Source organism: Hippocampus comes, unplaced genomic scaffold (assembly GCF_001891065.2).
Source record: "Hippocampus comes isolate QL1 unplaced genomic scaffold, H_comes_QL1_v1.1 scaffold86, whole genome shotgun sequence".
Taxonomy (NCBI): Eukaryota; Metazoa; Chordata; class Actinopteri; order Syngnathiformes; family Syngnathidae; genus Hippocampus; species Hippocampus comes.
The window spans coordinates 3064640-3087475 of record NW_017805882.1 but is presented as its reverse complement, the minus strand read 5'-3'; the positions used below and the strand labels follow the sequence as shown (position 1 = coordinate 3087475).

Here is a 22836-nt window from a genome sequence, read left to right as displayed (position 1 = left end):
TAGAAGATTGAAGATTGAAGATAGAAGATAGAAGATAGAAGATTGAAGATCGAAGATCGAAGATCGAAGATAGAATACCTGGTAGCAGGCGGCATAGTAAAACAAAACAGGTTTTCACTTCACATGCTGTCATGGTTGTGATGCTGCCTGCCTTGCATTGCAAAGCTTGCAGGTGACACATTGTTGAGCATTTGTCGAGCGTTGAGTAGAGTGAAATGCTCAAACACTTTTGACTTCAGACTCAAATTCTTTCAGTGTAATGCTCAAATGCTTTTCAAGCATCATGCATCAGGTGACTGATGATACTATATATATATATATATATATATATATATATAATTTTTTTTTCCTTTAATGAGCTGATAAAGCCACGGCTTGTAATTCAAAAAGCTTGTAAGATGGTGCACTCATTAGTCAAAACTGTAGTGTTTCTACGTCAATTTGTTCCCTTAACTGAGTGTGACAAAAAAGTTTGGTATCATTGCTCTGAAATTTCAAAAACAGTTAGTAATTTCTCCCTCTCTCATTAAACTACATCATCATGACATCACCTAGCTGCTTACAGCACAATTGTTCATGCTGACACAACCACAACATCACACTTGTAACTGCTCCATATTTGTGCAACTGGGAGGAAGAAAGAGGGTCCCGAACATCTGTGAATGTGCCTCCAGCTGCTAAAGAAGCCCAACAGCATGCAAGGCCACATCTCATCTTCACATCTTGCCTTCAAGTGTGCAGTGACAAATGCAGTGGGAGTGTCATAGAGTGCAGCACAGGACCGAAAATGTGAACAAAAACCCTGGCAAGGGGCATTAATAATTCATCAATAAGCCTTCTTAGAGAAAGAAGGGGTCCACTTGATGGGTGACTGAATATAAGCAGATTGTGTATCTTGCACGAGGCGATAAGTAATCTATACATTCCGGATTGAGTTATTCGTGCGCGTGTGTGTGTGTGTTTGTGTGTGCGTGTGTTTGCGCGCGCGTCTGTGTGCTAATGCGTGTGCCCCCAAAACAAAAATCCAGGCCGAGTGTAAGCAGAGTAGGGCCACATATGCGTGCACCGGCAGTGGCGGCAGCACAAAGGAGTCGACGACAGATGAGCGCATGGACAACGGGAGGAGATGCACATGCAGCCGGCGTGCACAGAGGGGTGGGGAAGTGAGGTGATCGAAGAGTCTTGCCTTCATTGACTTGATGGCGTCGTAGGCGTCCTGCACCGAGCGGATGTCATCGTAGACGGTCTGGTGAGGCAGCAGCAGCTGGTTGAGGATCTGCAGAGACCCGGCACGGTAGCGGATCGCTTCCAGCGTCATGACCGACACAACGAGGCGGGATGTTGGGGAGGATAACACGGACGGGAGGGTAGCTGGCACGCACACATACAATATCACACACGCACACTTTAGCACGCACACTCGTCCCTTGGACTGTTGAGCGCGGCCTGGCTGGCAGTCGGCTGGTATCAACACGAACAAAGTTGGCGAGACAAGGAGGGAATGAGACGCAAGAGGAGGAAGAAATAGGAGGAGAAAAGGGAGAGGAGGGTTGGAGAGCTTCACCTACACTGACAGGCAGACCGACACGGAACCACGTGTCCACAAAGCCGGAAGTCCTCGCATAGTTAGCCGCGCCCACCCAACGCTCTCTCCAACGTGATCTCTCCTCCTCGCTGTGCCCGTGCCCCATCCCCCCTTTTTTCTCTTTTAGCCCCTTTGTCAGGGGAAATTTCAAATTCAAAGCCGTTATTTGCATAACACCAAAGCCTCTTGTTTCCCCAGACAATTGCAAGAATTTTCTCCCAACAATGCTTCTACTTTTGCTGCATTCAGTCGTACTAAGCTTCATTATTGTTTTCGTTAAAGAATTGCACTGAAAATGGAAGAAAATTGTCATCTCTATGTACATGTACTATAGTGCACACGTGTAATGCTTCCCAACCTTTCAGCACACACTGTTTTACATTAGAAAACGCCAACAGCACATCACCAAAACAAATCTCACCAAAAGTGGATACACAGTTAAATGCCATCTGGCTCCCCAATCTTAAATGCGCCAATTACGGCACTGTACACTAGGAAAAAAATCTCACAGGGTGTGCCCGTTATAGTAGATCGTAAGCTAACAGTAGTTCTCGAAGAGCGTGTCGGTAGCTCTCTTGGAATTAACTCAAACACTGCCAGAAACCCCAGGTTTATGCTTTTGTTTGTAGCTGCCTGACAACAGCATTGAAGGAGTTCAAAAAATTTGTAGGCTCCCTCGTGCCATCCATTGTGAAATTGTAACTTGATTGACGTGTCAATCAAATTACTTGTTACTTGTAAGAAAAGTTCACAATGAAATTTAAGTTCATCCTTAATGTTACAGAATACGTAATTTAAAAAAAAAGGGATTACATTCAGGACTATTCTCTTAACCCTTTGATGCACAACATGCGTCAAAAGTGACCCGGCTGAGTTTTTATTTTCGATATCTTTGCAGTAAATTAATGTCATCATTCAGTATTTAAGCTATTCCCCAATTAACTTGTTTTTGACCATCACACAAAATTATTTTTGTTTTTTCCTTTGTTACTTTTTGAATAATAAACATTTTATATAACTACCCTTCTAATGCACAACATGGGTCTAAATGACCCATATTAATTTTCTATATTATGTTATGCATGGCTGAGTTTTTTATGATGTAACTTTGAAAAAAAATAATTTTATAATTTTCTTTCCAAGTATGCAGTAGATATTTTATTTTTGATTACCACTGATCATTATTTCCACTTTTCCTATCTTACGTTATGAACAAGCACACCTTTTGTATTTCTAACGCAAGGTTACACACCTGGGCCAGAAAGACCCACATTTATTTACTAGCTATTGCATTTGGAAAGAAAAGACATTTCAGAGCTCTGCACAAGTCCCTTTGCCCATCTCTAATACATGTAAGTATTGTTTTTCAAATGCTCTTACGTTGCCTCGAAAGATATTTGGTGACAATTGAGAATTGCACATAACATTTGATTAGGTTTAGTCTACTTTGAGTGTGACTTGTTACTTTATTTTCTCCACAAAAACCTGGCATTTGAAAAGGTGGGTGTTGATTTTTTTTTATCCTATATTTGGCATCTGTGCATACAAACTGCATGCATACTGTACATATTCCAAGGAATGATGTCAAGTTTTATACACATAGTGTGTGTGAGAGATAGCTATATATATATATATATATATATATATATATATATATATAAAAAACACGATGGTGAAACTGATTATGACCTTTAAAGGGTCTTCATGCCATGAAACACTGAGAAAAGATGTCATTAACTAGCGTATCAACAGTGTAGTGACAAAAACACACAGAGTTTACCATTTATTCATATTAAAACAAACCCTGGACAAAACATGACAGCATTGATTCATTCCCACTTTGAATTGCACAAACATCATGACAAACACTTGAAAATAGAGAGAATTAATGCTGTACTTCAGTATATAAATAGTATGTGATTCTGATTGCCCCGACATGAAAGAAAAGAATATAAAAGCGATTTGTTCAACAAAACCAAGCCAAGAGGGATACATACACTGATGCAGATCTAGAGAAAATAATGCTGTAATGTCAAACAATAGTCCACACCACTTTCTGATAAACTCAATCTTTCAATGGAGTGTACCAGTAGCCTGATTACTCTCTCTCTCTCTCTCTCTCTCTCTCTCTCTCTCTCTCTCTCTCTATAATGTATTTATTTTTTAATTGCACGCACAGTGAGATAGTCAGCTGAGCAAAGTTTTGCAATATGCCGTCCTGTCCAACTCAAACCATCCAAAATCCACACTGATTACTGATGAGCTTGTCACTATGACAACAAGAAGAAGACAGTCTCTTACTCAAAAGTGTGGGTAATGTGTCAGGTTGTGTTTTGAGGTGATGTAGCGTTAAAAACTTGTGGGATCAGACGACATGAGTAAAGCATATTGATACTTCTTCAAGTTGATATGCATGACTGGAGCTAATTTACTGATGCAATAAAACTGTTTAACACATGTTAAATGATTGGTTAATCCTTTGTGTGAAAAGTAATCATACGGCACTTCAACAGCATCAATTTAAGTTATTATCATTCTCATTATTATTTATTTTTGCAATACTGTTATCAACAGCAATCCATTTGAGATTAAAGAAACTTGAAGTGGTACATTCACCTTTCTCCAGAATTATTTAGGAGACAAACGTAAACAAAAAGGTTCATTTTAAGTTGCCAGCTGCGTCCAGGATTTGTCTGAATAAATCCAGAGTAAAAGCGGTAGCAGCTGTTAATTATTTTCTATTAGACGGCATGGAGGGCTTAAGTCTGTGTAAGACTTGGAAGAAAATCCAAATGGAGCCGCGTGTAACTCTGAGTAATCTCTGAATGTATGTGAAGGAATTAGTGTGAAGACGGAGGAGATGAAGGAGGCGACAAAGAAAGAGCAAGTGGATGATGTAGACGGCAGCGCTAAACGGCAACCACATTCATGGCACGCTGTTAACACCTCCCCCTTCCCGCAAAAACCAAAGGCAACTTTATGTCTGTTCTAGTTGTCTCCTTGGTGAAACAAATACTAATCCCTCCTTATGAGATGTAGGTTGTCATACCCCAAAGCCCCGTTATTTGTTTTTGGTTTTTTTTAACTCCCGCATCACACCACTGCAAATGCATCAGATTACTTTAATCTCTGAACAGTGGAGCAGAAAGATTAGTTTAAGATCCATTACGCCCACAAAATAAGAAGGAAAGGTGCTAAAACACCTCAGAGTATTGGTCAAGCACATACCGGTACACATTTTGGTTACGTGTGCTTAAAACTAGACATAAGACAAATGTGCGAATTTTTGAGAAGGTATTCTGTAGAGCAACTGTCTCTTGTGTTTCCTTTCATATAAAACTATTCTGTTATTTATTTTTATTGAGGCTTGCATTTCATGTTTCTTTTTTTTCCCCCAGAAAATATAAATGGACGAAGCACAAGTGGCTCCCATGCGTTCGTCTTGGATGTACAGACAAGAATAATGTCAAAGGCTTGAGAGCAGAACGCTCGAGTGTTTGTATCTGTGTATACGTGAGTGAAAAGAGAAAAGACAACAGTACTATAGCCAATCCTTGGCCAAACTAGTCTCCCCTTATCCAGCACGTTTCCTTTTCAGTGATTCCAGCTGATGAATGAAATAGACAAACAAGATCAACCCTTTCCACATGAGATCATCAAAAGATGGCGCACAATGTATTAGCCATACACTACACAGAAACCCTCACCTCAGTCTCGACCATCTTCAGCCTACTCAGAGCATCCTTGGCAGCCTCCTATAGATTCATTCACATGAAGAGAGACTGTCAGTAACTGGCGGACTTCATGTTTGAATAGCAGTCGACCCTGACCCCGCCTTCACCCTATTGCCTTGACTTGAAAATTTCTTCACGGAGTCAGCGAGTCCCTGGGTGAAGCGCCGGAGCACATTTTCATACTCTGATTATGGAGGAGGAAAACCTGAGTTAGATTTCAATGCTTTTTTTTTTTTTTTTTTTACAGGAATCAGATGTTTGTGGGTTACCCGAGAGCAGAGCAGGAGAGGCTCGCTCCAGCTGCGCTTTTTGCCACTGCAGCCTGTGTGTGATCTCTTTGTGCTGATGAATGACATCAGATGGGGGATCCCGTCGGTTCTTTTTGTACTCTGCAATCTGAGAGGAGGAGGACACAATAGCAATAAGAAATGAAATGCAACATTATACACAGCTAAACATATACACCATAGTACCTTTCTCTCTAACCGTTCCTTGTCGTAGTTGAGGAGGCTGAAGCTGTGCAGCTTGTACTGGGGAGGAGAACTGCTGGAGCGGCTGCTCCTGTTGCTCAGCTCATGTTTTGTTTTAGATCGAGGAGATGGAGCCTGACACATTAAAACATATGCAAAGTTGTTGAAATGACATAATATATGAGCATTCTTAGGTCTTTCTGCATGAATACAAAATGGTCATCTATGTCCACAAAACCTGTGGAGGAAACCCTCTACTTAAGTAATGCACAATTTGGGACCCTCACTTACAATGCATGTAAATGATGCTCTTCAGCACTGAGCCCAAAAGACTTGTACACTCATTCACATTAATGGTGAGAATCTTACATCAGTGATGAGCAGTGAAGGAGCACTCAAGAAGGTTGAGAATGTCAGCTTGAGATAACTTTTCTGCTTGGACAGCAAAACAAGTTCGGTGACTCACCCGTTCTTTTTGTCTCTCTGGAGGTGAGAGAGGAGAAACCGGTTCAAGGATTAGCCACTTTTCTGTCGTCGGCTGGAGTTCTACCCCGGATATGGGTTCTCTGATCTTCACCCTCACCTCTAACTTGCCACCTGTGGCTTTACGTCCATCCATCACCTAGGACAAACAAACATCTCAATTTCGTTTGCACATTTAGGCATATGTATAAATGGTATACAGGTCTTCAGAAATGAATAAAGGAGAAATGAATAGAGTGTTGCAGATAGTATCACTTGAACTACCGCCTGTAACCAGCGGAAGAGACACCTGGCATTTATGGGAGTACCAGAAAATTCACAAGGCGCTTCACTCGAGCCAAATGTCAGTAGCATCAACTCGGGCTGTTCATGCAGTCAGAGCACCGAGACTCTAGATATAATCTCAGAGCACAAACCAAGCATTAAGTCAAAGGAATTGTCTGTAAACCTCCAAGACGGGATTCTTCTGGGGCACAAAGCTGGCAAAATGTACAGAAAAAAGATCTGCTGCTTAAAAGGTTTCAATGAGCACTGTGGCCTCCATCATCCAAAAATAGAAAAAAGTTCCGAACCATTTTTTTAAAATCATAAAACCAGTCAGTCGATAGAATTTTCAGTAGGACATCCGAATACCAAAATATTCAATAGCTACATCACCACAGTCAAGCATAGTGGTGGCAGCATCATGCTGCCGGGTTGTTTTTCAGCCGTAGGAATTGGGAGACTAGTCAAGATTGAGGCAGGGATAAATGCAGCAATGTACAAGGACAGGTTACTCCCAGAGTGCGCAGGACTTCAGGTTTACGTTCCAACAGGACAATGCACGGAGCCAAGACAAAGAAGAAGTGGCTTCAAGACAACTCTGTGAATGTCTATGAGTGGCCCAGCCAGAGCCCAGAAATCTGATCGAACATCTCTGAAGAGTCCTGAAAATGGTTGAGCACAGACACTCCGCAACCAACCTGATGGAAGTTGAGAGGTGCTGCAAATAGGAATGGGTGAAACTGCTCAAAGATATTAACTCAACTCAAGTGTATTTATAGAGCACTTTAAAACAACCATCGCTGTATACAAAGTGCTATACATGGAGCAAATATCATATATACATACAATAAATAAATAAATAAATAAGACATGAGGCTGTAATTATTGCCAAAGGTGCAACAAAAAGTATTGCGCAAAAGCTGTAAACACTTATGTTCATGTGAGGTCTTATTTTTTTTATTTGTAATAAATGTTGAAACACCCCCCTCCCACCATGATGTGAAAAATTTTGAAAGGGGAAATATTTTTTATTCCATTTTGGTAATAGGCTGTGGCATCAGAAAATGTGGACAAATTTCAACGCTGTGACTACTTTTCAGATGTATGACACCTGGCTGGTTTGACAGAGAAATTCAGAAGGATTTTGTCCAAACTTAAAACACACCAATGCACTATAAACCAAAGCAACATGCACAGACAAAAGATGGTCCACCCCAACGACACAGTCCCTCGATGTAAATGCAGCAATGGTGTTCATGCAATTCAGCAAAGTGAGGACTCAACTCACCTCTATAATCTCTCTGATGTCACAGTGGTTTTCTAGACCCTCAAGCTTCAGCTGAGCTGTGCCCACAATCTTGTCTGTTTTAAAGAGGCCTCTGTAAGCATGCAGAAGATCATGTCAAAGAAATAATTTGAACATTACCATCAAAGCAGTTCTGATTCGTACCCTCTATGAATGATTTCAAATTTGAAGCCCTTGGACTGGATGACTCGTTTAAATCCTCGGTGCGCTCTGTTGATGTTGAGTTTGAACTGCTCTTTAAACTCTGGACTGCTAGTACTTTTTATTGTGTTCGTTTTGTCCCTCTGCGCATCCTCCTATACATGCGGAAAGGGAAATGATTAAATAACACCATCTTTCGCTTCCTTTCTCTCTTGCTCTGACAGCACCATACCACACTGGGAAAAGGAAACTCAAACTTCACGCTGGCATCCAGATCATTAGGCGAGACACCTGAAGGCAGAGACCGAGGTGTAAATTCAGACGCAATTTCATTTGTAGCAGATTGTCAGGAAGTCTGCCTACCAGAGGGAACTGGTAAGTTGATGCCTCTGATGATGTACAGTATCATGTCATTGGGAGTCAGATTGGGGTAGGTCCTACAGAGACAGACAGGTGTCTTGAGCCCAGTATGAGTGACAGACATCAGTCATCATCACAGTGATCCAAACAAGTCAGACTGTGAAATGAGTCATTTAGCTACCAGATTGGTGGGTTACCGAAGCCCAAGAAAAATCTGTCACAGTGAGTCACTGCGAATCAACAACTTCAAAACATGAGTCAAAAGGTGTCTCGCAGCAATATGAATAGTCAGTTGATACACAACTACATACACTGGCATGGATAAACTATCCATCCATCCATTATCCAAACTGGAATACAATGACCCAAAAATTAATAGTAGTATGAAAATGATAAATGACAGAGCGTATATCTCATCTAAATAAAGGACAAGAGAGTTATTCAAATTAATTACTGTAGTAGTTGCCTCCAAACCACAATACACCTCAAATAGTATGCATTTAGTAGTGGATTTTTGTCGGATCACCTTCCATCTTTTGTCAAGCACAATCAAACCAAAAGGAAAGTTATACAGGTAGTAGACAAATTGTATTGAATTTGAATGTTCGTTAGGAGTTTGCTACTGACTTGACAACACTGAAGGTCTTCTCCTCCGTGTGACACCTGGGCACTGGCTGGCCCTTGGTGTAGGAATTCTTCAGTATCTCTAGATTTTTGAATGAATCCTCTACAAGCTTTTCATACCTGGAGAAAGACAGACACAGCCCTAGGGCACAAATACAGTTTTTGCACAATATTCGTGACCTGACTGTAGATGTTAAGACGAAAGTACTCTTATAAAACTAGTTTCTCAATACAGGCACGAGAAACAACATTTCAAAATGCTAGACCTCGGAAAAGTAATAAACCTCCTTATTCGGAGAAAAGAAGGCAAATGAACAAACTACAGCATCTATTAAAGGCATGCGAACTACCGGTATGTGAAACATTTTGTCAATATTATATAACTACAGTGGTTCTCAATGTGAGCTGGGAGCCGAATTTTCCTCTTGGTGCAAAATCGCTACCCAGTTTATTTGTTTAAAAATGACCTATGAAAACATGCATGTACTATATTCTCAAAGGTCGTTTGATATACTACCTACCCAAAAGCATATAGTTCTCAAACACATTCTCCACCCAGAGACTGAGCTGCACTGTATTTATTTACAGAGTAAACTAGTGGCTAAACCACAAAGCAGTCATACATAATGAAAAAGAAATGCGTGTAATTTTTTATTAGCTGTCCTCGGCAAACCCGAAAGAGATCCAGGACGGATCCAGTTTTGGGTCCCTTCCCACCAGCTGAGGATATCTATCTATCTATCCATCTATCTATATGTGTGTGTGTGTATCTATCTATCTGTGTGTGTGCGTGTGTTGCGATTACATTCCTGTTAGAATGAAGCTGGATCCAAAAGGCTAAATCAGCACAATCCAGCTAGACCCGTTAAATAACGCCTTTGCAAATATAAGCTGTATAACATTGTCGGAGAGCATTTGATTTATTTGTACATGTACTTTTGTATTGGGAGTCAACAGTCAAATAGATGCTTTTCTGATATTTTGGTCATGTTATTTAGCTACAGTGTAAAATGTACCAAACGTTGGATGTCATTAGATTTTGCAGGTATATTTTACTCTATTGCGTGTCTACGAATCATATCTTTGGGCCATTTAAACTAAAATCAGATAAAAATAAATACATTCATAAATAAACAAACAAAAAATGGCTTCAATACAATTGTTTGTATGTGAATGAGAAATGTTTGCCTGAAGATGTCAATTGTTATAATACAAACAATAATAATAATAACAATAATAATAATAAAAAATAATAATCATAATCATAAATATCTGAAAAGAAAGCTTTGAGCAACATCTTCTTACTTGAGAGCCTCGCCAATATTGCCCATGAGTGTGAACTGCTGTGAGTGACTCAGACATTTCTGGAGATCAAGTTGGAGAGAGAAACAGATGCAGTGGAAAAGATTGCATCCACAATTACATAATTCAACATGTATACAAAATTGTTGGTCCGTTGATGACAGAAAAACCCACAGTGGTCACATACAGTAAGTAACTTAAATCTGACAACAACCACAAAAAATAAAAGCGAACATTTAACCAATTCAAATCAGACATTGCTTTTGAATTGTGGTTCAAGAGAATTATTTTTAAATAACAGATTCATGACATACTGTAGGCCTGGATGAAAATTATGGTACCCTTCAGCCTAATATTTTGGTTTTCTTTCATTAACACAGGGTTGCCAACAATTTTGTCCACATGTTTATGTACAGTATGAATGCTTGAGCTGCTATCGAGTGAAACAAAACGTCAATACCAACCTCATGCTGCTTTCGCAAAAGATCCATGAGGCCATGGTACTGCTCACTGGTACGAGGAGAAAGGGGAGATGTACGTGAACGAGCCAGCAAGAAGTCGTCCTCACTGATGGGAAGACTGGGTATCTGAGATGAGTACAAATATGATTAAAAAGAGAGATTTTTATACTTTTTTAGACATGAAACATAAGACACAAAAGATGCACCAACATGTGACAACTGTGCATTGTGCCCCCCACAGAAAAGCAGTATTCAAGTTATTATTTTTTTAAACCTAATTTGTGATGCCGAGCAGCTAAAAATAAAAGACATGCACCCATGTCAAATCAACTTTCCACTTTCTATTACAAGTCATGAATACTAAAAGCAAAGGAACAGAGGCACAGGAATAATATTCTGTTTTATAATTATATTGTGACTCTGAGTCAGAAAGGAACCTGTGCGTTCGAGGAAACAAAAGGTGAGACCAAACCAAATTAAATCAGTCCCGTGGGATATATTCCCACAACATAGAGAAAATACAGTAGATCGTGCGTGCAAACACATGCGCAATTGTTTTTGGTACACCTCACACATTCCGTGACTCCTGTGACAAATACAAACATATTGTGCCACACACAAAGGACTACAATATGATCTTGTCTTTCATTAGTTTTAATGCATAAATTCGGAACCTTGGTGATATCAATAGGAAGGCCAGACTTGGCGGCTTCGATCATGGGGTCGAGTCCTTTGGCGTGTCTGAGGTTCTGTGCTGCTGCCGCCATATTCTACAAGATATTATCAAGACTTTTTTTTAAAGGGCTATTGCGGTTATACATCTTACAGAGACACAAAAATATCAGCCACTCAATCGACCCGAGAAAAACAACTCTTTGGAATACCTTCATCTTCTTTGAGTGCAGTGCAGCGCGCAAAAAAGCCTGTCGCCGTAGTAACAGGAAATCCACTTGCTGTTGGGCTAAATTGATCATTAAAAAAAATAAGTGATGTGGCAGTCAAAGGATGGGTATGCAGGCATGGCTTGGAGTTACACTGCCAACACACCTTTGGCTCCCAGTTTTTGTGTTGTGGAACCACCTGGGGCTTGAGGCGCTGGAGATTTAGCTTTCTGGGCAGGTGGACGCACTGAGGTCTAAGGAGAAATAATTATCATTAAGAAGGATCCAAATAGAGATGATGATGAGAAGAGTGACCGTCATTTTATAATAACACATACAGAATAAAAAATGAACAGAACTACATATCTGATTATGTTATGGAGGTGCAATAAAAGAGAAAAAATGTCAGAATTCAACACATATGCGTAAATACACAACAGACGGTACTGCTATCTGGAGTCTAAAGGCTACCCAATCAAAATTCCTGGCTGTATATCAATTAGTGCACTTGGCAGTATATTCATGAGTTGTTGTTTGTTTGTTTTTTTTTAACCTTGGCAGTCTCTCTTGGACTGTCCTCTTCTTCTTCTGCGTCTGGATCTCGATTAGCTATTTTCATAGCTGTTTCCAGGACACCCATAAAGTTTTGAGAATCGCTCTCTGAGCCCTGTAATGGTGGACAACCTAGAAAAGAAATCCGCACTTTACACAGTATACAATCTGCGCACACTGTTCCCAACTAAAAACAAACAGTATGCAATCAGAAATATACCTGGTGGTACAGGTAGATCGGACAAGTTGACAGGTCGACCAGCTTTGTGTGCTTTAATGGAATCTTGGTATTGCTGTTAAAAGAAGAAGTGATGAGTCTGCCACTGCCCCCTGAAATACTTTTTTTTTTAAATTAAACAAGTCAGTCTTGTCTTGATTTTATTGTGATAAAAAAGCACAACTATGTGAAGGCTTTCAGACTGACCCTCATAACAAATAAAAGATGTACCGGTAAGTTTCATATTCCCTCTGTGTCAGCAAAAGGCTTATTCAATGTATTCTTCCTACTCTATATTTCAATACTTCAAGGACAGACATTCTGTACTTTTACTTGTGTGTACAGGAGTAGGAAAAAGTAAGCTACCCCCTTTTAACATAAATTGGTCATAAAATGTGGCATGACCTGCAGCAAAATAAGAATAAATGGTGTCTGCTTTAACTATAACCGCACAAACAATTATACTGTATGTTTTCATACTTTTATCGGCAATAACAAATCAACTTTCTCGGGACAGGGAGGAAAAAGTAAAGTAAATCCTTTCATTTAATAATGGGTAGAGCTTTCTTTGGCAGCAATCGCCAACAATCAAATGTTTCCTGTAGTTACAGATCAGATGTACAAATCATCAGGATGAATTTTGGACCATTCGTTTTTAAAAAATTTTTGTAGTTCAGCAAAATTCCTGAGATGTCTAGTGTGGCTCTGTTGAGGCCATGCCAGAGCATCTCAGTTGGGTTGGGGTCAGGACTGTTTATAGAGACTTGGACAAATATATTATAAAGCTGGAAAAGGTTACACAATTATCTCCAAAATTGTTTATGTTCATCAATGCACGGTGAGACAAACTGTCTACAAGCGGAGAGGGTCCAGCACTGTTGCTGTCTTCCAAGGAGTGAATGTCCTGTAAAGATGACAGCAGGAGCACAGCACAGAATGCTCAATGAGGCAAAAAAGAACCCTAAGCATGTCATCTGAAAACTTCACAGAATTCATTGGCACATGCAAGCATCTCTGTTGACAAATCCATCATATGTCAGACATGAAACAAAATGGCTTTCTTTCAAGGGAACAACACCAAGGAGGTGTCTTAAAAAAAACACTGTTACATATTTGAAATTTGCTGAAGAGCACTTCAATGTTCCACGGAGCCGCTGTCAAAATATTCTAGGGACGGACGTAAAGAAAGTTGAACTGTTAGGGAGAAACATACAATCATATTTATAAAGGAAAAATGGCATAGCACATGGATGTCAAAACCTTATCCAACTGTCAAGCATGGTAGAGAAAGCACCACGGTATGGGCATGCCATACTCAGGGCCTGGACAGATTGCTCTCATTAAAGGAAAAATGAATTCGCTAGTTTATCCAGATGTTTTGCAGAAGACTTTAAGGGCACCTGCTCAAAAGTTAAAGCCAAAAAAGGATGGAAGAAAAAAAGTTCTGCAATGGCCCAATGAGTCCAGACCTCAACCCGATTGAGATGCTGTGGCATGACCTCAAGAGAGCGATTCACACCAGACATCCCAGGAATTTTGCTGAACTGTTACAGTTTTGTAAAGAGCACTGGTCCAACATTCAACCTGATCGTTCTGTACGTCTGATATGCAACTCCAAGGGATGTTTGGCTGAGGTTATTGCTGTCAAAGTAGGGGAGATCAGTCGGTAAAACATCATTGCTTGGGTGGTGTTTTAGTTTTGACTGTATACACACAAAATTTCAGAATTCACTATATAAGATATTTAACATGAGGTCAAATGTGACTGGTTCTAGACATAGTTGGAAGGTCTGCACCCTAACCTCTGCAAACGCATTAGTTCAGCTGTTCGTTTTCACTTCCTTGCTGGAAGAAAATCAGGGTAGAGGAAAAGTTCTGAAATGATTTATCTTGGTCTCATGTTTTTTTTTAAATCACAAAAACCCGCCATTTGAACAGGAGTGGTGCATCGAGCCTTTTCCGTTGCCGGTCCCTCTCTCCAGAATGACCTCCCGCTGAACGTTGGGCAAGCCCCCTCGCTGCTCATCTTTAAAACGCGTCTTAAACCTCATTTTTATTCTTTGGCTTTTGACTCAGCATTTTTGCTCCAAGCACAGCGCTTTGTATACAGCCATGGTTGTTTTAAAATGCTCTATAAATACAGCTGAGTTGAGTTGAGTCTGATCATTTCAACGTCAAGCCAAGTTTGTACATAGAAGCATTTCAATCTTAAATTACACAGAAGATAACCATTGTAATTGATCCCAGGTTACCATGGCACTGATCATGTTATTATTCTCCTTATTTAAGGGCAACACGGTGTGCCATGTATATTATTTTGAAGCTGTTTTAAAGTTAACGGACCCCTTAAAAATTTGAGCTGCATAGCGTGTACCTTTACAATGCGCTGATGCATGCGTGCTTTACGGTCATCTCCTTTGCTCTTAGCTCCATCTGCTGCTGATTTGTAAATGTCCATCCTTTGCTGCAAGGCTTCTGCCAGACTGTTGGGAGCAGGAAGGCCTACAACAAGCACACACACATCTATATATTCAGTATCACCTTCATCACACAATGCTAAACAATCAGAGAGAAGAATCAGGGCTACTTGCCAGCGGGAGGTTCCTGTGTGGTTGTAGGAGCAGCAGTGGTTTGCTGTTTAGGGGAAGGTGCTGCATGTGTCTCGTCTACTATGTCTCCTGTGAATCATTACAAAACAGTGGTTGAATCCAACAGCACACCATGACTGAATAGAAGCAAAAGTGTGATACATGCAGTAACTGTACGGTATCGGTCATGATTAATAGGGATGTCCCAATCCAATTACGTATCGGAAAGCGGGGCCGATCACGTGATTTTCAGCTGATCCACTATCGGATGAAAAAGTTATTAATTTTCTGAAGATTTAAAGGTCAAAAAGCTATAAAATAACGTTTTATATTGCATAATGTTGAGTTTCTACTTTTTTTTCTGTTGCGGTGTTGTTAGTGATCATAACAGAAAAAAATATATAGGAAAATGAGAAAATACATAGGAAAAATATTTTTGGGGGTTTGCATTCTGCTGAAGTCCTCATACTGACCGGGGGCTGGAGGAAGCAAGCTCAGGTCTACTGGTTCACTCCTATCTATGGCCTCCACCACTGAGTCCAGTTTCTGTATATTGAAAACCCATATTCATTAGCTTGTGTTGAAAAAAAAATCTTCTGCAAGTAAACTACACATGCCAATAAGATGTGGCTTTTAGTCCTGTTACCTTCGCAATGACATAGTGCTGTTTGGCCAGGTCAATGTTACCACTCTGCTTGGCTTGTATGGCCGCTAGCTTGTACTCTCTCTGTCGGGACAACACTGCTTGCTTGACCTCTGAAAGAATAGAAGAAAAACATCTACATTAGTCTTCACAAAGGGACTTGTGAAATTGTTCCGTACATCACTTGAGGAATACAAAGAGAGAGAAGTCTGACAGCAGTATGTTATCATGTGACCTGAGTGTTGTGTGCCGGACTGACAGGGTGTCAGTGGAGAGATCATCGGGGTTCCCGTAGTGATGGCAGCAGCTGGGTTGTAGGGGGGAGCTAATTGGAGCGGCTTAGTATTAGGAGCCGCTCGCTCTGCCTCCAGTGAAGGTTTCTGATTGACTGGAGGGTAGGGAATTAACACGGGCTCTGGCATTTGTTTCTCTTTCATGGATTCAGACTCAGTTGCGGCACTGGCTTTTCCACCTACAGCAACCGGAGGTGGCATCTCCTCCTCGTTGACTGGTTTTCCTTTCCTAACCGATGTAAGCATGGACTGCAATGTCTGAGGACGGCAAGGACATGAACTGTAAGCATAACTTACATCTTCAACACAGGAGGCACCCATGATGAGATATGAAATACAGTTAGAAATGAAGACAGTTTTCAAAACCTTTAGTCCACGATCATATCTTCGAGCTTTGCTTGTCTCCCCATATGCAGTTGCATTGGAGATGGCAACCTTGTACATCTCCATGCGCTCCAATACACGGCATTCCAATCCAGTTGCACCAGTGGAATTCGCAGGAGGAAAAGAACCGGTTGTCACGCTAACTCTGGAAGGCTGTGGAGTCTGAGCAGAACTGTGTTCCTCATCATCCTCCAAAACTTCATTCAGCTCTGCCTGTGAACAAACACAAGCGAATTGTACATGTAGTTTACGGGGGAAAAGGGAATATCTGGCACTGATGAACAACTAAATATCAATATGTACCACTGTACATCCCCTCCAAGAGTATTGGAAGTGGTGTATGTTATCATTAAGCAATAAAAAGGTGCACGTATTTCAACGGGTGTTTGTTTTACCAACAGATCTTCATCATCAGCTAAATCTTCATCCTCCATGTCCTCTTCATCCAGGTCTTTCATGCAAAGAGCTGCCATTCGCTCAATATCGGCCATAGCAACAGGAGCTAGAGACCAGAAAAGGTCAAAAGGCCAGTAAAATGAAACTTTAATGTACATCGGAGGGAGAGAGGGAAGAAAGCAATCGAGTGGTCATTACACCTTTGTTTTCACGTTTTTTCCTTTGCGGGCCTCCTCCTCTTCCCATCAAATTGTGTAGCTCATCCTCCAGATCTTCCTCGTTAACGTCATCATCCATCCCCCCATCCGGGGTCAAGTCAAGGAGCAGCCCCATCTAATTCACAAAGAATTTCCACAGATCTTAGGTCAGACAGATGCTCAAGAATGGGCATCTCGTTTCAGACCTGAGCTGAGTTACCTGTTTGGCACGCGCTGCCCCTTGACCCCGGGGAGGTGGGTTCCGACTTCGACTCATCGACTGTTACTGATGTAAAACGTAGCTTCTAATAAATTGTGCAGACGACAAAGCGAGGGGTGATGGATATTTTCACCTTGGCTAAAATGAAGCATTTAAAACTTAGTTATCAGGGTTGGCTGGGTAATGCAAGTCATCGTAATTCCTGTGTGGCTAATGCCTTTCGAAAGTATATCCTTTACCTTGTCACTTTCACGCACTTCGCGACAGCTGATCTGTTAAAATAGTATATCAACAGTTGTCGAATATTGCTCTGAAATAAATGTTAAAAGACTATAATAACAGTTTAGTGTTAACAGACGTCGAGCCTTCAAAACAAGCTCGACAAGCAGTGGAATGACTTCCTACCTTACGTCTCCAATGGCAACAAGCAAAGCGCTTTACGGCTGACCGCAATACAACCTTTCCTGACGTAAAAGATTTCAGGCGCGCCTTGGCTTAGGTTCTGGTGGATGAAAGACAAATAAAGTTTCACTTCTTTTTATCGCTATCCTCCAGGGAATGAATCCACAAGGTACATTAAGTTACATGTTGTTTAAGTAGATTTAGTAAGTATCTAAACCTTCAATCTTATGGAAATTAGCTCTTCATTTGCCCAAGGAAAGCATAAATGTGATGTCAGTGTTAGCTTCAGACTATTGAAAATCATGCAAACGTGACACCATTCGTTTTGGAAGCTTTGTAAAAATATAAAACAAATTTTAAAAACTTCGTGTATCTTTTTATTCATTTAACGTATTCCTAAAGATAAAATTTGAAAGAAGATGGCTGAAGCAAGTGCAGTGATACACAAGGAATGGTAAAGGAAGCTAATGAACCATATTTTTTTTTTGTTGTTGTTGTTGCTTCAAATGTACGTAACAGTTAATACTGTACTCTATGTATGTTATGGTACTGTGATTACTATGTTTGATTCAGATATATGGTACTTTATTTTTCAAGACAGCTCAGATCCACCACAGCTTCCGTCCCTCGGGATAAGAAAAACGCCATGTGACAAAATGTTCTCAACGGATGTTGACCATACCTTTCTACAACAGGTAATCAGATCTTTTTTTAAGACACTCTTATTCTAATAAAACCAACAATAATTCCTAATAATACCAGAATATGAGAGATAAGAATCCAGCAAGAAATGCCACACTTTTTTGTTCCCCTCTGCAGATGTCTATTGTCATTTCTGTGCAAGATCAGGCGGCAGCACAGTCCTCCCTGACCAAACCAGATGTCATCCCTGACAAAAAGGTTGACGAATCCAGTGTGGATGACATTGTTATAAAGCAACAAGAGGCAACAGTCACACATCCCATCAGTGATTTTCAACGACAGATTTCTCCTTTAAGTGATGATAGCAAGAGCACAAAGGACAAGGAAGAGGAAAAAATGACGAAATGTGAGCGAACACTGTCTCAAACATGCACTCAGTTGACCTCTGACAAAGCTGATCAGTCATGTTCTACTGCTTTCGAAGATCAGCAGAGAACTAAGAATAACCTGCAGTCTGATTTAGTAAGAAACCAAAAAGTGAGCCCACCTGCACCTTGCAGTGAATGCATGGGAAACAGCAAAGATGACAAAGTTGAATCAGTCACGGAAGAGCCAGCCAAAAAGAGGAAAAGAATGGGTATGTGTGGTCTCACGGAGAAGGAGCGAAGTCATTTTTTACAGATAAGTAGGAATGTAAATGGACAGAACAGTCGACTGAAAGTTGAAAGGCAGATAGCCATAAATAAAGCTGAAATTGAATCATCTCTCTTACAATCATCACTGCTTCCAACCCCTGTGGCCGTCATTGCAGACCCAAGGGAGGAAGAGGTGCTTCACTCCAGTCAGGATAACGCAACAGACAGGTTAGTACCCATGTCTTGTTTTTTGTTTTTTTTTAACAGCTAAATGTTTTCAATTGAAAATAAAAGTTTTCAGAGGTTTATAGAGCTCACGTTCTCTAAAGGAGTATGCTTCCAACTATTTTGGGGTACACACAAATTGAGTATAATCGGAAGCTCCAAAATTCCAAATTAAGTGGGAAATTAGAATAATATTGTTTATTCAATCAAAGTCAAATCTGTTCTAACACAGAAGTCAAGATAAAGTGTAATGATGATACAGATAAGAAACACGTTAAGTTGGTTTCCATTTGGTTTCTTAAAACACAGGCCAAAAACAGCAATCCACATGCCTGAAGAGGGCTCAGTTCTTGCTCCAGATCCAACCCTCTCCAACTCAAACCCACCTGTAATGGAAAAAGAATATTGTTTGGAGAACCCAAATCCTCAAGAAGTGGACTGTGGATCGTCACGCTTAACTTCTTGTGACGTGGAGGTGCAGTATGTTGCCATAACACCTGATGAGAAGATGCAGGACGTGTGTGGTGATGCTGTGGACTGTGAAGAAGACAAAGCAGATGCACTGTCAGTTCGCACCCAAGAAGGAGACTGCAGTGCCAAACTCTGTGAAGCTGCGCCCTCTGGCGTCTCAGAGACGAATGACATGGTGAGTCGTTTATCCAGCTGCCCTGTCGGGAAAGCCGCTTGAGCATTGAGGCACATGCACATATACTGTGGAATCCTTTGTCATCAGTTGCCCCCAAAAGCCTTTTGATATCTGACGGGCAGAGTGATAATTTATAAGAATTGTGCTCCTTGCTGATCCACGGTGCACACAAGCTTCTGCCTTGCCCTCCCTCCTCTTTGTCCTCCTTCTTCGTTGACTTCTTGAGCATTGTATTGTAATTCCCATTTGAAAATAATTGTATTTATGCTTATTTTATTTATTTGTCTGTTTGTTTTTTTGCAAACAGCCTGGTCATGATAATCAGCATTGTTCTGGTGCTGTAAACACAGAGCACCCAAGCACCATGAGCCCCGATGACTTCCTTGGATCTGGGTGCTTCGATTTTGTCTCAGACTCGCAGCTCTACAATATCCAGTTGATGTAAGCAGACGTTCACTGTAAGAAATATGAGTATAGTTCATTCACACTAGGTTCTTGAATGCAGAGTCCTCACTCAGGTACCTCACGTTCAATTAATTATTCAAGGCGTTCAAGGTCCTGCAACTGTTTGCGCAATTTGAACCGTGTTATACAAAATTCCATGGGAGGTACAAACTCTTTGGAAGCGCTTTAAAGGGATGAGGACAGATGTGGACAGAGGACAATTATAATATGAATAAGGACAGAGGGACGATGACGGAAGGGTACCCAGGTCCCGGAGGATGGACGTCTGTACAACTTAACCCAATCAAACATATTAAATTAAAAATTCTACATTTAAAGTTGACTACTATTCCATAGAAAGACTGTGGAGGGGGAGTGATGCCATATACGCCCCATCCACATCACATTTGGAGGACAAAATGACTCAAAGGCTACATTGGATTTTAGCGAGAGCTGGGCCAGGTTAAAAAAAAGTGGATCAAAACATACTTTATTCTTGTTTTTATAATTTTATGTTAATGAATTATAATAAAATATTTACTAACGCATCAGCCAATTAGATAAGAACCAAATTAAAATGAAAGTTAATTTTACGAAGGAAATATTTTTAGATCGTTTTCTAATAAATGTAATTATAATTATTCAATTATTGTAATAATTTCATGTTAACTCTACACGCAATAATAAAATCCTTCAATAAAAACTAAATGATATACGTGAAACAGTATTTTAGTAATTCATTTTACATTTGTATTTCTACTTAAATTCAAACTAAGCAATTATTTAAAATTTTAAAAAATGTATTTTATCTCATTTATATTCAACGAATCGATCAGTTATATAATGAAAGAAATGAATACACCATCAATTATAATAAAGGAAACAAAACAACGAATGAATGTAGTTCTCGAGGTAAGAAGCGTTTCCGCCTTTCCTTTCGGTTGCCCCCCACACAAAACCCCGTTAGAAAATGTGTGATTAGTATTGGCGGAATGTTTCTGTATTTCCTTGATCAATATTAAATGCGTCGAGGGGTTTGTGTGTCCTCCAGTGAGGAGCAGGAAATAAAGGAGAAAGTTGTTGAACCCTCCGGCCGTGAAGAAGATGCCTCGGTATTGATCTGCGGGCTCATCAAGGAACTCTCCTTTCTAAAGTTCGTCAACTTCGCCTGATCCTTTTCTGGCGATTTATGATTTGTTGATAATTTCGAATGCATTCACTGCTCTCTTCCAGTCGAACCGTTATGGCCGCTCGTCGCGAGATTGAACATTTGCGGCGTGGCAGTAAGAAATCAAGGAACTTGGCCCGCTGAGAGGTCGTCCGACTGACATCGCAAGTTGACGAGCAATATAAACGTTGGCTCTGCTTTACTCAACGTAACAATTTAGATGACTGTTTGGCACAAATTGCGTTTTGATATTTACTTGTATTGCTTTGTTGTGAAGTAAAGCTGGCCTTAATATATCTGTCATCTCTTGTTGAGAAGTTTTTAAAAAGGTGTTTTTTTTTCACATCAGAACCAAAGATCAAAGAAGAAAGTGTAGGTTTTACAACAGTTATATTTTGGATGTCCAAAAATACACACACTTTACCTCTACAAACGAAGAGGAACAAACAGTTTTCAAAATCACACGCATGCATAATAGTGAAAATAAGCTTCAACCACAATTATTTACACACCGCAAAACACCCGAGTCATTAAGTCTGTTAAAGGGGTCGGGGGGTAACTGTCGTTAACTTCGTTAGACAGGAGCGAGTCGACTGCGTCATAATATATTTTAAACGTTTCCCAAGGAGTCCCTGGCAGTCATTGTCTGATAGTAAAACAACATTTAAGCAGTAAAACACCTTAGACACACGAGCATGCATGTTCACCATGAGCACAAACAAAAACACGCAGACGCGTGTTGAACCAGTTCACAGTCAATGACAATTAAAAGTCAGCTTTCCGCGGTGCAGCCGGGTGAAAGTCTCGTCTTGGAGCTTCAGCGCCCGAGCGGGTGTAAACAGAAGTGTAGACGCTGTCAACCTTTGGGCAATATCGTTTGGTGTGGGCCTGGGCGCCCGTGGCACCGCACAGAGGGCACACGTACTGGCGAAGATACGGGCACACTACCTCTCCGGCGAGATTCCTTAGCCAGTGAGAATTATAGACAAATTCAGTCTCGCCGTTGCGTTTACAAAAACTGCACCTCTTGCTGATTACGTTCGGAGATTGAGGCTCGGATGTCTGCTGACGGGCAGTCTTGCTGCGATGCTCCGGGCCGCTTGTCCTTCCTCCCAAAGCATCTTGGATTGGCGGATGAGCAGAAGCAGAAACTGTCAACAGGTCCCACGGGCCGCCAGATCGCTGTCGCGCGGAGAATCCTCGGTTTATAGATCCAACACGAAAAGCTGGAACATTATTGGCCCCAGGGTCGATTCTTTTTGCGACTGCGTTACAGCGCAGAGAAGCCAAAGCCGCTTCAACGTCATATTCTGAATGCAGATCTTCAGGGGCCACAGGGCGATTCTGGGTGGTGGCATTCCGACCCAGGGTTCCTCGGATTAGATCAGACAGACCCATGTAGTCTTTCCAAGGCTGAAAACTTTTTCTGTTCGATTCCATAAAGGAGAGCTCCCACAGCATGCAGTTCATTGTAGAGTACAGGCCGATCTGCTCCCTCATCAGTCGCGTGGCTATTTATTTGGCTTCACCCCTCCAATAAAAGCAAACTACAAAAAAAAAAAAAAACTGGCGG

At 40.8% G+C, this 22836-nt stretch overlaps 4 protein-coding genes across 8 annotated transcripts in view; 1 reads left to right on the top strand and 3 right to left on the bottom strand.

Moving 5' to 3' along the window:
- Positions 1-1663, bottom strand: part of mri1 (methylthioribose-1-phosphate isomerase 1) — a 27835-nt gene extending 26172 nt beyond the window's left edge. The window contains exon 1 of the mRNA XM_019889148.1: positions 1187-1663. Within this exon, the coding sequence (XP_019744707.1) occupies positions 1187-1318 (132 nt within the window). The 5' untranslated portion in view covers positions 1319-1663. The remainder of the gene's footprint in view (positions 1-1186) is intronic.
- A 1692-nt stretch (positions 1664-3355) lies between these two features.
- cc2d1a (coiled-coil and C2 domain containing 1A) lies at positions 3356-17495 on the bottom strand. Of its 3 annotated transcripts, none has more exons than XM_019889140.1 (28): positions 17341-17495; positions 17102-17239; positions 16885-17017; positions 16684-16790; positions 16271-16501; positions 15847-16162; positions 15615-15724; positions 15442-15514; positions 14972-15058; positions 14755-14882; positions 12384-12456; positions 12165-12295; positions 11778-11865; positions 11615-11691; positions 11405-11500; positions 10734-10856; positions 10273-10331; positions 8971-9087; positions 8347-8420; positions 8216-8274; positions 7987-8138; positions 7825-7915; positions 6256-6411; positions 5793-5924; positions 5589-5715; positions 5427-5503; positions 5293-5340; positions 3356-5192 (listed from the first exon to the last, which is right to left on the bottom strand). In XM_019889140.1, the coding sequence occupies exons 2-28, from the start codon at positions 17156-17158 to the stop codon at positions 5160-5162; spliced, it is 2955 nt and encodes a 984-aa protein (XP_019744699.1). In that variant the 5' UTR covers positions 17159-17239; positions 17341-17495; the 3' UTR covers positions 3356-5159. The 3 variants fall into 3 exon arrangements, with proteins under 3 accessions (XP_019744699.1, XP_019744698.1, XP_019744700.1); XM_019889139.1 differs by having other exon boundaries at positions 17102-17186; XM_019889141.1 differs by having other exon boundaries at positions 17102-17188; positions 17345-17495.
- An 81-nt stretch (positions 17496-17576) lies between these two features.
- On the top strand, positions 17577-21564 carry LOC109527306 (uncharacterized). 3 transcript variants are annotated; one of them, XM_019889144.1, is made up of 8 exons: positions 17577-17672; positions 18101-18198; positions 18323-18782; positions 18957-19008; positions 19315-19651; positions 19959-20092; positions 21147-21248; positions 21329-21564. In XM_019889144.1, exons 1-8 carry the CDS (start codon positions 17660-17662, stop codon positions 21405-21407), a joined length of 1275 nt encoding a protein of 424 aa, XP_019744703.1. In that variant the 5' UTR covers positions 17577-17659; the 3' UTR covers positions 21408-21564. The 3 variants fall into 3 exon arrangements, with proteins under 3 accessions (XP_019744703.1, XP_019744701.1, XP_019744702.1); XM_019889142.1 differs by having other exon boundaries at positions 18323-19008; XM_019889143.1 differs by having other exon boundaries at positions 17594-17672; positions 18105-18198; positions 18323-19008.
- Positions 21565-21823: 259 nt separating this feature from the next.
- On the bottom strand, positions 21824-22820 carry nanos3 (nanos homolog 3). Its single transcript, XM_019889149.1, has one exon. It carries the CDS (start codon positions 22761-22763, stop codon positions 22029-22031), a length of 735 nt encoding a protein of 244 aa, XP_019744708.1. The 5' UTR covers positions 22764-22820; the 3' UTR covers positions 21824-22028.
- Positions 22821-22836: the final 16 nt, after the last annotated feature.

Excerpts from the sequence above, each read along its gene's own strand:
- nanos3 (XM_019889149.1), bottom strand. The coding sequence starts at position 22,763 with ATGAGGGAGCAGATCGGCCTGTACTCTACAATGAACTGCATGCTGTGG.
- LOC109527306 (XM_019889142.1), top strand. Across the intron at positions 19,652-19,958 it reads TCTCAGAGACGAATGACATG|CCTGGTCATGATAATCAGCA; the intron begins GTGAGTCGTTTA and ends TTTTGCAAACAG. Across the intron at positions 21,249-21,328 it reads AAGGAACTCTCCTTTCTAAA|TCGAACCGTTATGGCCGCTC; the intron begins GTTCGTCAACTT and ends GCTCTCTTCCAG.
- cc2d1a (XM_019889140.1), bottom strand. The coding sequence starts at position 17,158 with ATGAGTCGAAGTCGGAACCCACCTCCCCGGGGTCAAGGGGCAGCGCGT. Across the intron at positions 12,296-12,383 it reads CGATCTACCTGTACCACCAG|GTTGTCCACCATTACAGGGC; the intron begins GTATATTTCTGA and ends TTTCTTTTCTAG. Across the intron at positions 8,139-8,215 it reads AGTTTCCTTTTCCCAGTGTG|GAGGATGCGCAGAGGGACAA; the intron begins GTATGGTGCTGT and ends CCGCATGTATAG.